The sequence below is a fragment of the Cucumis melo genome, chromosome 8, assembly GCF_025177605.1.
Source record: "Cucumis melo cultivar AY chromosome 8, USDA_Cmelo_AY_1.0, whole genome shotgun sequence".
NCBI lineage: Eukaryota > Viridiplantae > Streptophyta > Magnoliopsida > Cucurbitales > Cucurbitaceae > Cucumis > Cucumis melo.
The window spans coordinates 7,169,611-7,185,838 of record NC_066864.1 but is presented as its reverse complement, the minus strand read 5'-3'; the positions used below and the strand labels follow the sequence as shown (position 1 = coordinate 7,185,838).

Here is a 16,228-nt window from a genome sequence, read left to right as displayed (position 1 = left end):
AAAGTTCTAAAACTGAATAAACACACATTTAAAGTTCGAAATTAAATTTATAATTTAATGTAATCAAATGTATGAATAGCATCAATTTTCTGCCGTTGGATGTCTCTTTCAAAAAAAAAAAGGAAATGTAGTAGTTAGTACACGTCCACGACCCTCAACTTGTAGTATATTTTCCTTCTTCTCCTTTGTTGATGTCTCCATGAGTTTTGGGGATTATTTTAAAGTTGTGTTCTTTTCTTAAATAAAACTTTAAAAAAAAAAAATTAAGTTCTTGATTGTTCTAATGTATTTCTTAAACAATAATAATAATAATAATAATAATAAAACAGATTGCTATCACTAAAGAGTTGAGTTTGAAATTCAATGTGTTGAGAAATGCCTAAACAAATCCTCAAGTTCCTAAATATAATCATGTAATGATTTTCTAATGAGATAACAATTTGACAATTCTTTTAGAATGGATAAAAACTATGTATGTGAAACTTCTAATTTATATATAAAAATAACTTTAATAATATCACGTGGAAGAGAGATTTGAATCTCTAATTTCTTGGTCGGAGAAAAACATTATTGTATTATCGAGGTAGGATTCAATATCTTATGGCCCCCTACAACATTCTTTTAAAACACTCTTTTGGGATATTTTGTTCTCACTCACATGTTTTTAGGAAAACTTTTAGGAAGTCACTTAATATATAATTAATCGAAATTAAGCGTGTTTAATTTGAAAGCCAACTACCTATAATTGAATAACTAAGAAAGAATTTACACCTTGTTAATAAAGGTGGTAACTATCAATTCTTTTAAGTCTTAGAAATATCTCTCATTTCAATGGGATCTTTTTTTAAATATTATATTTAAGACAATATTTACCAGAGTTCGATTAAAGTACGTAATTTATAAAACTTAAACCATCACTCAATAAAATTTTTAATATGCGACCAATAAGATAAGTTTAGAAGTATACAACATAGTAAGAAGACGTAAAAACATATAAATATTGACATGAAAAAAGATGATGAAGCGAAGAAGAATAAGACTTACAAAGCTTAGGGATTAATTATTTGATATTAATTTCATACTATGTTGGCATGTTATGATATTGACATACATTAAAAAAAGAACAGCAGTTAAAGGGTTAAAATCAACAATAATAAAACAATGTTTAATCTCCAAATTAAACAAAAGTTTTCAAATGAAAAATAAAAGCTTTTGACTTTCAAGTAACTCAAGTCAACCAAAGAGCAGCTGCCATTGTTATCAACTTATCATTCATAAGCATATAAAATTAAAATTAAAAAAAACCAAAAAAACCAAAACATAGACATCAATAAGCGAAGAAACCTAAGAAACAAGGACCCAACACACAACAAAGATTAAATTTGTCAATTTGTATAATGTCCATAACATTTTGCTCCAAGATAACAATGTATTTTACATCTTTTTTTTTTTTTTTTTTGTCTTAAAATTGGAAATAAAATAGATTCTTTTTTCTTATTTATTTATTTGTGGTGGTCCATTATATATCCAAGAAAAAAAGTTCCATTTTGTTTGTTCATTATCGAAAATTCTTCTATTTTAGACGGCAACTGAAGTGATAGAAGAACAATCTCATGTTTTTTATTACTTGTTAATTTCTGATTTATTTTTTTCTTTTTTTCTCTTAATTAAGATTAAATAAATATTGAATTGGTCTATATTATTCATAATTATCTTATCGTAATTTCTTTTTGTACGGATATATGTTGGGAAGAACGATTATTAGCCAACTCCCAACCAATTCAATTGGGTTTAGGCCGTTTTTGAAAATTATGTACGTAAAAACCACTTTTATCTATTTGTTTGTATGTTCTATCGTTTACGTTTTATTGTCTACCGTCTCAAAAATATATTATAAAATCTTGTTTTTTTTTTATTTGAATAATGACTCAAATATTTACATAAATAATATGAAAAACCACAAAAGAAAATGGTGAAAAAACAAACATCCAATTATGAAAAACCAAATAGGCATGAATGGCTATGGGGAGAGATCTAAATCAAAACTCAATCGCTAACGATATAATAAACCTTTTCATATATATGATATATATACAGCAATATTGAACAAAAGAATCAAATGGTAAATACTTCTTTTCTTAGTAAAACTCATCAAATTTGCCTCATATTTTTGGTCCAACTTTCCACACATGGAACCCAAATTGTAGCTGTACACAAAGGCCTTGATTTCCAACACAAACTCAAGCTGCATTTCTCATGTTGCACCCAAAAATCTCCTCTAAAAAGACTAATCAAATACTTAGCTTGAGAGCAATTGAAAGAACTAAAAGGGATTTTCTTGTAGCCTTTCAAATGATCAAAACCACTTCCCCACGACACATGAGTTTTATCACAAGGGAATTGAGTAACAGAGTCCAAAATTCTTGTCCCCAAAAACTCATCCATCACTTGTTTGAATCCATTTTCATAAACCCCAGAAAAACATCTCAAAAGTGAATCTGAAAGAGCAGAGAAATGGTGAAAAGCTTCAAAGAAAAACTCCACAAATGACATTATTGGTTGAGGCCCTCCAAGTCCAAGCTGTTTGGTGACATTGAAAAGCTCTTCTTCAACTAAAACTACACATTTAGGTGAAAGTTTAGAAACCCCATCTAGGAAAGTTCCAAACTTTGATAAGTTTTCATAGCTTAAAATATGGTGAAAAATGCCACTACAATTGGCAATTACTGTCTCACCCATCACTTGAATTTCTTCAAACTTGTCTGCTTTTTCAATCCCTATTTGATCAAATATGAAAGGGAGGTTGACTGATTTAGCAAATTCACTTAATCTCCTCCCTGTTTGCTCAATAATCTTCCTCTCATTTTCATTGTCTTGTACAATGGCTGTTAATCTCAAAGAACAAACATGTTCCTTAGCTGCAAGATCTGCCATTAATGGTGGCCATTGAATTCCTTCCATGATATCAAAATCTATAATATGAATCATCCTTTCCCCTTCTGCTGCTTCAAGAATTGCTTGATTGGCTGTGAAATGAGCAAACTTTATATAAGGAGAAAGCTGTTGAAGCATTTGAAAAGCTGACATGGAGTTATAATTATTAATCTGGATTTGATGATGAGCTGCTAGAATATTATTATCAACAGTCTTGTAATGGAGTCCTTGAGTGAAAAACCAAGCTAATTGATTGAATGAAGATGAGCCCATATCATATAAAAGTAAATTCTTGAGCTTTTCAATCAAATTTGAAACAAGGAGATGATTTTGTGCTTCAATTGCTTCAGCTGCTGCTAGTAATAGATCTGTTAAGCTCTCTTCTTCCATTAACTCTGCTTGAATTCCTTTGAAAATGATATTATTGGACTTGTCTTGTTCTTCTTCATGATCTTCTTCATCTACATGTCCTGAATGATCGCTCAACTCTTGATTGTTTTGAGGATCTATAGAGGTAACTGCGAGGAGATCTTCAGGGTTGTAATTGATTGGATCAAATTGAAGAAAACTCTGATCATCATATTCCAAGAAGCTTCCTTCTTGAAAGGAATTTGGGGAGGAATTTTCCGAGAGAGAAGAGCAAGAATTTCCTTCATGGGTATGGAAAAAAGCTTCAGGTGATGAAAAGTAATTGTAATTGGTGAAGAACTCCATGGATTCAAATTCCATTGTGTTCATAAAGTTTTGAACTTTATGAATGAAATTGAAGGGGAAAATTAAGACACAAATTGCCGTTCAACTTTTGCTCTTTGTGAGTGATATATATATATATGAGCTAAGTGTGATTTGATTTTGTAATGAATGGTGAAGATGACATAAGCACTCAAAATAAAGTCTTGTGTTAAGTTATAATTAAATATTTAAGTTAGAAATAATTGATATAATTATGATCCCCAAGTGTTTAAATTATTGATTTAAATGTATCTAAAGATTCCAACCTTCTTATTTTATATTGATTTGAATCCTGTGGATGGCGGAATCTACTGTGAATCATTGCAAATTATAAGTAATAATAATAATAATAATACTGGTTTAATTATAACATTAGTGTGATGTTTGTTTAAATATTGAGTGTCTATGAACATATAACCTTCTATTAATGTATACTCACATCTATCTATAAACAAAATGGTCTTTTAAGCAAATTGAAGAAACAAACCCTAAACCACAGTCTAATTAACTTTTTCATAACTGTAATAGCATGTTCTCCACCTCGAAAAACATGGCGAAAAAACCATATTAATTGTACTAAAGAAGTTGTAAACGTCAACACACTCTTCAAGTTAGCGAGCTAAATGCACTCTATCAAAACTAAAAGAAATAATGATTATATAGATTGAATAAAATATGACTATTCCACTTGTTTCGAAACTTAATTAAATTTCAAGTCATTTTCAAAATCTTTAAAATTATTATATCTAAACTATCAAGTTAGTGAATTTATTAATTATGTAAAATATTTGAAAAATGAACTTAGTTCAACAATAATTAACCTGACTTTCTTTTGTTTTGTTTGTGGAAACATTTTTTAATAAAATAATACTTTTCATATTTCAAATTTCAACATATTATATTGGTTTTTGTTTTATTTTCTTTTCAATAATCAAAAAACTTGAATTTGTGTCAGCTGCTTTCACATAGTTGTTAGGTTCTTCATCTGTATCCTATTGGATCAAATAATTGATTGTAAGCCAAATTGGCCTTTTTAAATATCCTTCACAAAGAAGGGAAAAAGAAAAGAAAAATTAAACTTAAATCTCAATAACATTATTAAAAAGAGAAGACAATTGCAGTGTCAGACATTATCATCTTTGTTGATTAAATTAAACTTAAAACATCATTTAATTATGGATTAATCATATTGTGTTCAATAGGAATATGCCTTCTTTCACCTTTTCTTTTTCTTTTTCTTTTTCTTTTTCTTTTTTCAACAAAACAATTCATTTATAATTATTTATAAATAATTAATCTATAATTTTTAGATTAAACTTAAAACATTCATTTAATTATGGGTGAATCATTTCATCCAATAGGAATATGCCATCCATCACATTTTTCTTTAACAAAATAATTCAACCATAATTTTTTATAAATGCATTTGGTAAGATGTGCCCAAATTTCAGCAAATAAAAGGTTTAGTTATTCCTGTTTGGAAGAGATTTTCGAAATATGTGTGTCTTATAGTTGAATTTTTGTTTATTATACTTTGTTTGATGCAATTTAGTTCGATCTTTTATATTTGATTCTCTCTCGATTAATGTGTATGTTTGATGTATGGAAGTGTAAAGTTTGATATTTTTGAAGTTGAAGTTGAAGTTTTGGAAGAATATTTGTATCTCCAAAGAACTTGAGTTCTAAAAAACATGGTTCAATCTTCCAAAACTACATAATCTATCTGTTGTTGGGAGAATTCTCTCTACACTCTCTAATTGGGTTTGAGCTTAGTTCGTTAGATAAACTTGACCCTTGAACTCATCTACATGAATTTGGGCTAAATTAAGCCAATTTTTTTTTTGCCTCAATTAGACTTTAACTTAAATCTTAATATTAAATTAAATTTCGTGGTCCAAATTTTTATTTGATGAACGTTATGATAATTTTTTATTTGTCAAAAAAAGTTCATCCAACAACTACCCATATCACAAAGTCAATGTTTCGATTGATCTATCTCAGAATTGTTAATTTACATCCCAAGAAATTCATTAAAATGATCGACAAGAAAAAGGAAATATCTATTTTTTTAAAAAAAAAAAAAAGAAATACTTTGCAAAACAATAACATTTTCTCTAATACCCAATAATTTATACATTTATTTTGTTTTAAATACATATGTTAGCTTGCATGAATTACAATAAGAAAAGAAGTGAGATGAAATTATTATTAAGCTATGAGCTATATCACTTGCTATTTTCTTATATGTTTATCACATAATGACTCAATAGAGTTTACTTGATCCCTTCTATATAAAATTTTAAAAAACAAATAGCTTATTATATTGTGATAGTTGCATATATTACAACTATATATTCTATCTTTCTTTTATTTATTTTTTTTTTCAACATTTGTTCTTAAAATAAAATTGGTAAGGGCCCAAAAATAAAATAAAAGAATGAAAATTAAAGAAATATAATTACTAAGTGAAGACTTCAAAAGAAACAAAAGAGGGGAATTATCTTTCTCTATCATTGCAAACAAGATAGAAATGGACAAATCACTTCTGTTTGTTTCCTAAAGATATAACCTTTTTAAAACAATAAAATAGGGTTTTAGGAGAAAACACATTTGGGGATCTTTGGGATATTCCTTCAATTTGGTTTCCTTTTTTGGTTTGGCCAATACCCTCATTGTTCATCAATTGCATCATTTTGTAACAACTCCAAATTCCCCTCTTTATGCATATCTTTAACAATTAATTAAATATATATATATATATATATATATATATATATAAAAGTAATACATCCATCACTTTTAATAACAATAATATCGTCCAAAAGTAGAGTCTAATTAAGTAAAAATGTCTTTTAATTTTTTTCTTCTTATGTATGAATGTAACAAATTTGTCGTTTTAATTACAATAACATGATATACACAATGTTTGGCCTTACCTTTTAGAACAAAGATGTCAAGCAACATCTATTGATATATTTTAAATCACAATCTATGTAAAATACGTACACGTCAAAACTCTTGTAGAAAGTTTATTGTAGTTTAAACCACTTTAATAAACAACACAACATTAAAAGACATAATGTCAATCGTATTATTATTTTTGATATTTTTTTTATACGTCTATTTTATTCGAACAAAGTTTTGAAAAAGATTTTTTTAATTAATCGATGATTTTGAAGCAGATTCGTCAAAATTAAACATAATAATAGACTAAACAATAATAATATAAAGTATATATTTTACTCTTAACAACCCAATAAGAAATCCAATTATTGAAAGTATATTTGCTGTAATATTCAATAAGAAGAATATATATATATATATATATATATATATATGGAATAAAGTGAACTGCAAATAAAATTAATTTAAATGAAGGGTCCTTAATACATGATTAAGGAAATTAATTTCGAACCTTAAAAGCAAAGGCAGCTATATATTAAAAATTAGGTTAAACTATTGTTTTTTTCTTTTTAAAAAATTGGTCTAAACGAGTCAAACTCTCCATTGTGTTTTTAATAAATCCTTTAAAATTCAATTTTGTATCTAGTAGGATTTATAACATATCATTCAATTTTTTAAATTAAAAAAATTAATTGATTATCAAACTATTAGAATAAAATTTGAGTCTTATATCTAATGAAAGCTCTAAAAGCGTAATTTTGTGTTCAATACATGCATGTACATTTTAGAGGAAAGCGTATATATTAAATAAGTCAAGTATCTATATATATTATATTAGATACAAATTTGAAAAATTAGAAGTTTGGGACACAAAACTAAACGACTTGTTGAATTCGTGAAGTTTTAATAGATATAAGACAAACATTTTTTTAAAGTTAAAAAAAATATATTAGATTCTTTGGTTTTCTGACGGCTTGAATAACTCAACTTCAATAGTAAAGAAACACTACTGAAGTTTATCGTCTATCGAATAACTTTATTTTTTATCTTTTTCTACGTACTTTTTATTATTTACTATTGTATTTGCATGTATATTTTTGAATAGATAGAATTACACATTTAGTCCTCAAAGAAATATTAAAATTGGAGATGTTGTTAAACTTTTATCTTCTCTCTTATTTTTGTTAATTTTGAATAACTTTTTCTCTTCGAGTATCCACCAATTCACTAAGTATTTGAACATTAAATCTATATAAAGTGGTCTTAACATTTTCAATGCAGTTTTCAAAATTTGAAAATTATTAAAAACATATATTTAATTTAAGGAACTAATTAAATTAAAAGTTTTTATATAGTAATTAAGAACTACGTTTATCATCAACTTATTTGATGATGACTAAACTAAAAAAAATATTAATTAAAATAATATTTGACATATTTTTATTTGAAAGTTTACATGTTTCTAAAGTATAGATATGTGAGGTAACTCATTTAATCAACTATTTTGATATTAGAATTTATTATATGAGATTTGAGAGTGGGACATATTGATTACTTCTTAAGAATTCCAAAAATTAAGAAGGTTTTCGTCCTTGAACTTTGAAAAAATGTAAACAAAAATAATATTATTGATTTCACGTAATAATTGATTAAAATAAATACATTATTTAGTTATAATCTATTTAGTTGGTCGAATGATTAATTTATTTATTTATTTAGAAAAAAAATGTATATGAGTATGCTTTTCTGTTCGTTACACTTTTTAATTATTAATAATACATTCAAATAAATTTATAAATTACTTTTATATGTAACTTTTAATATATAATATTAAAAATGCAACGATTTTAATATATAGCATTAATAAGAATAATAAGCATAATAACAGTTATTTTATTTAATGATTTGTCTCTAAATTTCAAATAATTACGACTAAAATTAAAGTTGATAGAATAAATCCATTATGATCGATACAATTATTGATTGGGTGTCCTGAAGAGAGGATATATTTGGCATCGATTAAATATTGAGAGACTAAAATTGGCCTAAAGTATTTTTTTTCAACATTGTTACTTTTAATATATATATATATATACTTTTGTCAAAAAGAATTATTAAACGTAATCTTAAATTTAAAATTACAATTAGTAAATAATTTATAGAGAATATAAAAACCTAGATTGAATTTTGTGGCTAATTAAGTGAATTCAAGTGTTTGATCTTTTTAGACAAAAATAAAATGAGAGAAAGAAAACTATGAAATTATGCAAATCATTGTTGCTTTCTCGAACCATACTTTCTTTCTTTTACTACGAGAGGATTTGATAATTTATCAAACTAAAGTATAGCTTATAAAAATAAAATTAAATAGAGAGCGATTGTTTTTCAAATATTATTTTTCATTATCATTCTCAATGTTTATTTTTCTTTCACATCTACCGTCTTTATTTAGTGAGCTTATTTCATATTATTACTCTACATAATATTTGATCTCACTTTTTAGTACAAATTAAGAGTAGAAAGATTGAACCCGAAATCCCTTGCTCTCAAGTACATATAATATTTGGTTTCTCAATCGTCTTCCAATATTTTTTCCATTATATAAAGACAATATAATAAAAAAATTAGTCAAAGTTAGAAAACTCTCTTAGCAACCTCTAAAAACCCTATTTTGCCTCTCAAACATCCGCTTCTCCATAAAGATATGTGTTTAATCGGTAGAGACCAATTGGCTTGTGATGATGTGCATGATAATTAAGTTGATCCTTCACATAGAGATTATTATAACAGAAGAGCAAAGATTACTATTATTATTATTTTAGAAGAGACTAGATGTGATTAAACTAAGAAATGAGACTCATACATTGGCGATTGTGCATGAAAGTATTCCCATTTTATACCATGCACCAATAAGAACTTCAATTGGCTTTATTTCTAAAAACCATAGTTATGAAAAATTAATTTTGTAACTGTTCATTGTTAAATAAAGTTTTGTAACTCACATTTTCCATTCAAAAACTATAATAAACTCCCATTTTAGACCCTAGTAATTATGGAAATAATAATTACTTGTTATACAAAAGTTAATTCTGTTTATTTGTTCATTTTGTTTAGAAAATCAAGTTTCACATTCCATTATATTTAAATAGTATAACTGTAATTAAATAAAATTTGAAAGGACATATTTGTCCAAAAATATTTTTCAAAGATTCTAGCTCTTGATATAGAGTGTAAATTAAGAAACTTTAATTATCATTTTAATTAAGAAAAACTTTAATTATCCTCATTTTTATTCCTACTTTATCCACATTTTTTTTTACCTTTTCAAATTTAAAGAATATTTATAACCTTGTATGTTTAACCTAAAACAAAAGTTGAGAATAATTAGATAAAAGCATTATTTTTAATTTTTAAACAATTGTGTCTTAGAAAGTAAATTTAATTTGTGGTGGTGTTTACATTAAGATAATACCTTATATTAATTTCATCTATACGAAACATATATCTAATAAGAAAAAAAAAGTCAAAACCCTAAGTTTTCTTCCAATAATTGTTGTAATTAGAGTGTAATAGAGTTGGTTAAAGAAAGAGAGAATATAATTGGAATGTACTGACTTAATTAACAACTATATAGGTAGGTGAGAAATTAAAGGCCAAGTATACCACCAACCAACACAACTACATCACAACTTTAATCTTAAATATTAATCTTCATAATTAAATTAATAAAACCCATTCTTTTTTAATTATATTTCATAATTAATTATATATATGGATGTTAACTCCAATATGCTTCCAAAACAATCATCCCTTTATAACTCCCATTCTTTATAAATATTTCTTTCTTATGATTTTCAAATTTTTGTAAAATTTTCCAAAGTTTAGCATACCATTATTCTTTAATTATACCCATAAATAATCCTAAATAAATTCTTTCAAGCTAAATTTTCTTTATAACTATTAGCTTTCAAGTCTAATTAAAAATATTAGCAATTTTTGTTCTAACTAAAACTACACTAATAAAATTAAAAATGGAGAGAAAAAAATAGAATGTGTTCATCTTTATTGTTCGTGGGTAATATTAATAATATGTGTTCATCTAGAATGTGACTTACTTTGTAGTTCAACAACTACTCTTTGTTCTTTTAATTGAGTTTCAATCTTTTTGTTTTTGTATAATTGTTCATTATAGATCATACGTATCTAGATTCTAGTACGTCATTGAATTCCAGATAGATATTAAGAAGTACAATCCAAAAAATACACTATTATAACTTGAAATATCCAATAATTTAGACTGAACCTTTTTGTATTTGTATCGTTGTTCTTCCCTTAATAATAATAATAATAATGAAGTAAATGACAGTACAACGTTCATCAATTAATTAAGTTCTATGATATCGTAAACATAATAGTGGAGTCAGTTACAAAGAGATTTTATGTTTTTGTAAACTTTTCTATCTATATAAAAAAATACTTAAACGAACCACAATTTGCCACATGACATTTTCAAAAATATTTAAATCTTAAACTAGACTAAAAAATAAGTGCAACTCGAGTATATTTGTCGCGTTTTTTAATTAAAATATAACTCCAATTGGTTTCCAACCTTCCATCATTTTTTTCTTTCTTTTGAAAAAAAAAAAAAAAAGAATATATTTGTCTCATTGGATGTCTTCGTTAGGCTTAAAGAAAAGGGGTCTCCAAATGTATTGGTGCTTTTTGTGGTGTTGTCTCCATCTTATGATGTAATAAATAAACGAATCATATTGTAATTCCAAGTATATGCCATTATTTTATTTATTCTATACATTACATTACATAAGCCTTCACAATTTTTTAACATAAATCTTTTGTTATTATTGTTATTATTTTAATTTAATGGAGACGTTATATGACGTGTCCCATCGGCAGATTCTCATTTACAACTATTTCTTTTATTTAGCCAATGGAAAGAAAGGAAACTTAATTAAAAACCAAATTAAGGCTTTTTCCCTACTGATGTTCCCATTTTATATTATTTTTGTTTAAAACTAATATTATTTTAGTTTTTATAATTTTATTCTTTCTACTCTCAATGCATCTTAAATCTTATCTCTATATTGAATTTTTTTCATAATTTTTTTTATTATCTATTAACATTTTTAAGGTAAATAATTTTAGAAATATATTCCTATAATTGTATTTTTCATGCATGAATATTATTATTATTATTATTATTATTATTATTATTATTATTATTAGTGATTAATTTTGAGTGATTAATGAAATAATTAAACTCCAAAATATATGAATATTTTTACCTTATTTTTAAGATGTTTGGTATTATTAAATATTATATTAACACACATAAATAAAGTTTGGATTGGACAATGGTATTGATTAATAAAAATGGTGTATTGATTAATAACTAATATTCTATTTTATACTAATAATTCAAATGTTAAAAACATGTTAATGAAGTCCGTACATTGACTCTTGCTATTTTAAACTTATTTAACTATTTGAATAAAATATTAATTTTTAATAAATCCCTTCTTATTAGGGATGTTTGTGTGTTTAGTCCAATATGATTCTCCATAATCCCCTTTTGCAATCTTAATTAATTTCATTCTTAATTCTTAAATAATATAATTATATGTTTGATCTTGAAACAAGAAGCTGGAATAGCTCAGTTGGTTAGAGCGTGTGGCTGTTAACCACAAGGTCGGAGGTTCAAGCCCTCCTTCTAGCGTTTTCCATGTGCTGCTTAGGCTTTTTTGCTCTACCTCTACTTTGATCCTTTTCTTTTTTAGTCATTCTTCAACCTTTGAAATATTTGGTAAATTTGTATATTCAACTTCACTTGTAGAAAAACTTAAAATACATAGTAACCTTTTCTCACAATATAATTGTGATATGAAAACAACAAATAGTACTTAGTGTTCTACTCTGGGCTAGGCTGCTTTATAAATGTTTTTAAGTAAAGTGATTTGTCTCATCCTTTCTACTCTATTAGGCTCTACAACGCCAAATTTTGGAGAATTTGGTTTACACATGCAGCTGATTAAGAAAATCAATTTATTGGAATTAATCATTGTCAAATACTGAGTATAAATCTACTAAAACAAATCTTCATAATTGTAGTACTTTGGCATGGAGTTAGTGTAACGCCCCAAAAATTTAGATAATTTTGGAGTCCGTTATCTTAATTTTGTTTATCTAGATTTAATTTATTGGGCGTTATTTTGAATCCATTTAATGAGAATTATTTGATTTATGTGGGAATTAAAATTAATTAAATATTTCTTGGATGAATATTTAATTAATTAGAGGTTTTGACACGTGGTGTTTGTTGAGTTTTTATTAAATGGTAGGTTAAGAGGATTAAGTAAAGTTGTGGATTTTTAGTGTTGTTGAAGTTGAATTTAATTAAATAATTATGGACGTTATTTAATTAAACCGTAGGGTGGAAAGTTTGTTGGAGATTTGATAATTATATGTATACGTGGAAATATATATATATAATTATTATGTTAAAGGAAAAGATAATTATATTTGTTGAAATATAATTATTTAAGGAAAAGATAGTTGTATTTTGGAGAAAGGATATTTATTAAAGGAGAAAAAGTAAAATAATTATATTTTGGGAAAATATAATTATTTGTAAAAGGATAATTATTTTGGAGAAAGATAAATAATAATTAATTATTGTGGAAGATAATTAATAATTATTTTGGAGAAAGATAAATAATAATTAATTATTGTGGAAGATAATTAATAATTATTTTTGGAGAAAGATAAATAATAATTACTTATTGTGGAAGATAATTAATTATTTTGGAAGAAGGGTAAATAATAATTAATTATTGTGGAAGATAATTAATTATTTTGGAAGAAAGGTAAATAATAATTAATTATTGTGGATGATAATTAATTATTGTGCAGAAAGATAAATATTGATTCTGGAGTAAAGTTGTTATGGTTGGGTTAAGATAATGCATGTTGGAAGTTATAAGTGATTTATTGGAAAAGATTTGATTGATTAAAAGAATTGAGCACTTAAGTTAATTTGAGATTTTGGAGGGAAAAGTTGGTTTTGGTGGAATTGGATTTAATTGAGTATATATATATATATATATATATATATATATATATATATATATTTAATTAATTATTTGGAAAAGTGAAGTTAATTATATGATGGAATATAATTATATTTGTTTGGAAAAGAAGATAATCCATGAGGAGAGAGATGGTTGATTTGATTGGACGAAAAAGATATATATTTATAAGAGAGAATAATGATTTAAATAAATATATATTTATTGTAGATTTTGGTGAGAGAAAAATAATAATAATAAAGAAGTATTATTATTATTACTAATGGTTATAAATGCCTAAGATTAAGGCATTTATTTAGGAAAGATAATGGGAATAAAGATATATGTATATTTTTTTTGGTATTATATATATATATATATATATATATATATATATATATATATATATCCTAAAAGGAAAAGGAAAAGGAAATAATAATAATAATAATTATTGTTATTATTTGAGTCTATAAATAGTATTGGAATGCTTAAGATGGAATTAAAGGAAAAAGAAAAAGGTTCTTTATCTTCTTCTCTAAGATAACCCTCTGCTGTCGCTGCCTCAGTTAAAGTTAAGATTGGTCTCTTTGGAAGCTTGAGGATTTAAAGTGATGAATTAAGATTGGTCTCTTTGGAAGCTTGAGGATTTAAAGTGATGAATTAAGAGGATTTTTCGACCTCCATTTGAGTAACCTTGGTAAGCCAATAAAATTAAATTAATATTTTATTAATTTAATTTTGGATCTATTTGAGGTTTCTTTAAAGGTTCAATTGGTTAAACTTTTTAAGATCTAAATCTTGGATTTTTTCCAATCAAGGTTGAATTGGTTTCAACCCCAATTTTTAGAAAGTTAATTAATTTGGGAGGATTTTTGGATGTTAGCCAATTGCTAATTTCATTAATTAAGATACTAAGTGTTCCTTTTATGATTAGGATCAAGTTAATTGGAGAATTTTACTGTCAACTAGGAAGTACCTTTGTTTGGCTAAAATCTCCAGGTAAGAGATTCTCCTACTAGACCTTCGAACTGAATTCAAGAGACCGCATGTAATTATGATTATGCATTGATGGTAGCTAAAATGCATAACTTGATGCTACTGATAATGACTGTCATTGTATTGATGTTGATGATGATGACTGAGATTATTATGTTGATGATTGATGATGATGACTGATGTTATGTTAATGACTGGTAGATTGATGTTGATGATTGTTAATGCATGATATATTAATCACATGATTAAGGACGTTAAGATTAATATTCATGCCATGTTATGATGTTATGTTATGCTACATGCTATGGATAGGGTGTTCTGTTAACTTTGTCTATTAGAGTCGTACCTGCATGGGTGTCCTTCGGGATCACCACCTATTTAGGACTGTGTGGTCCGACGAGACGCCAGTCTAGCATGTATATAGATATGATTCGAGTGATTCGACGGGGTCCTCGCATCCCGATCGTCTTAGTGTTACCCCCGGGTTCACTACAGACCAGCATGTCCTAGGTGCTCCCCCGAGACACCGAAGACCAGATTTTCGTTCCTACGGGAGCACATGTTGCACGTGTTCGGGAACGTGCCAGAGATTGGGTACCATTTTCAGGACTCTAATGGGAAGTTAACAGACACCTAGCGGGACTAGTAATAGATCCCTTACTGAGTATATGTTTATACTCACTCTTTCTATGTTTAACATTTCAGGCGAAGGTAAAGGTAGAGGGAAGCTGGCGAGCGACAGAGAAGGATCCATGACATGCCATATGGGGACTCAATTTTGCTTCCGCGTTTATGTTTCAGTGTTTTAATATTCCGTTTTTAATGAAAAATTTATTCTTCCCTCGTTTCAAAAAGTGTCTCTTGTCATTGTTTCTTTTTAGTAACGACCTCAGCTTAGTATAAAGAGTTGGGTCGTTACAGTTAGCTTTTTGATTAATTTAAATTCAATTTCCCAATATGAATGAAATTTAGTTCTAAAAAAATAATAATGATGAAGGTAAAGAGTATGTGCATGTGGCTGCTACCTTTTCTTATTCATTATTTTGGCAATAATCTTTTAAACAAATTCAAGCTAATTCTTTACTTTAAAAAAAAAAAAAAAAAGAAGAAGAATAAACAATAAGAATTTTATAATCCAACAAATTAAAATTTTATTTTTATGAATTATAATTAGTAATATTACCATGGAATCGAGAATCTGATTATTTCTAGATAAATAGAACAAATAATTAGCTAACATTTACTGTTGAACATCTTTTAAAAGCTTTAAGGTAAAATACACCTTTTTTTTACTTATAAGATTACACTTTCAATTTTGTGATTTGATAGATTCATAAATTTAAAAAATATTGAAAAAATATTGAACTCTATTTACACTTCCATAGAATTCAAGAACTAAAAAACACAAAGTTAAAATTTCATAAAATTATTTCATTGATAAAATTCAACATCCGAAAAAAACCATCAAAATGCAGGAACTAAACTTAAAAAGTTTGATCCATATTTTTCTGTGGCTTTTAAGTTCATAAAGTATAGACATTAAGCTGTACTTACATAAACCACTACAGACAGATATAATC

At 26.2% G+C, this 16,228-nt stretch overlaps 1 protein-coding gene and 1 non-coding gene across 2 annotated transcripts; one reads left to right on the top strand and one right to left on the bottom strand.

The window, feature by feature from the left end:
* Positions 1-2,130: 2,130 nt before the first annotated feature.
* On the bottom strand, positions 2,131-3,717 carry LOC103485258 (protein NODULATION SIGNALING PATHWAY 2-like). Its single transcript, XM_008442797.3, has one exon. The coding sequence runs from the start codon at positions 3,670-3,672 to the stop codon at positions 2,152-2,154; it is 1,521 nt and encodes a 506-aa protein (XP_008441019.2). The 5' UTR covers positions 3,673-3,717; the 3' UTR covers positions 2,131-2,151.
* An 8,513-nt stretch (positions 3,718-12,230) lies between these two features.
* Positions 12,231-12,304, top strand: TRNAN-GUU (transfer RNA asparagine (anticodon GUU)). Its single transcript has one exon. It is a non-coding gene; the product is annotated as a tRNA-Asn (tRNA).
* Positions 12,305-16,228: the final 3,924 nt, after the last annotated feature.

What these genes read in the sequence shown, in the direction of transcription:
- LOC103485258 (XM_008442797.3), bottom strand. Translation starts at nt 3,672, where the DNA reads ATGAACACAATGGAATTTGAATCCATGGAGTTCTTCACCAATTACAAT.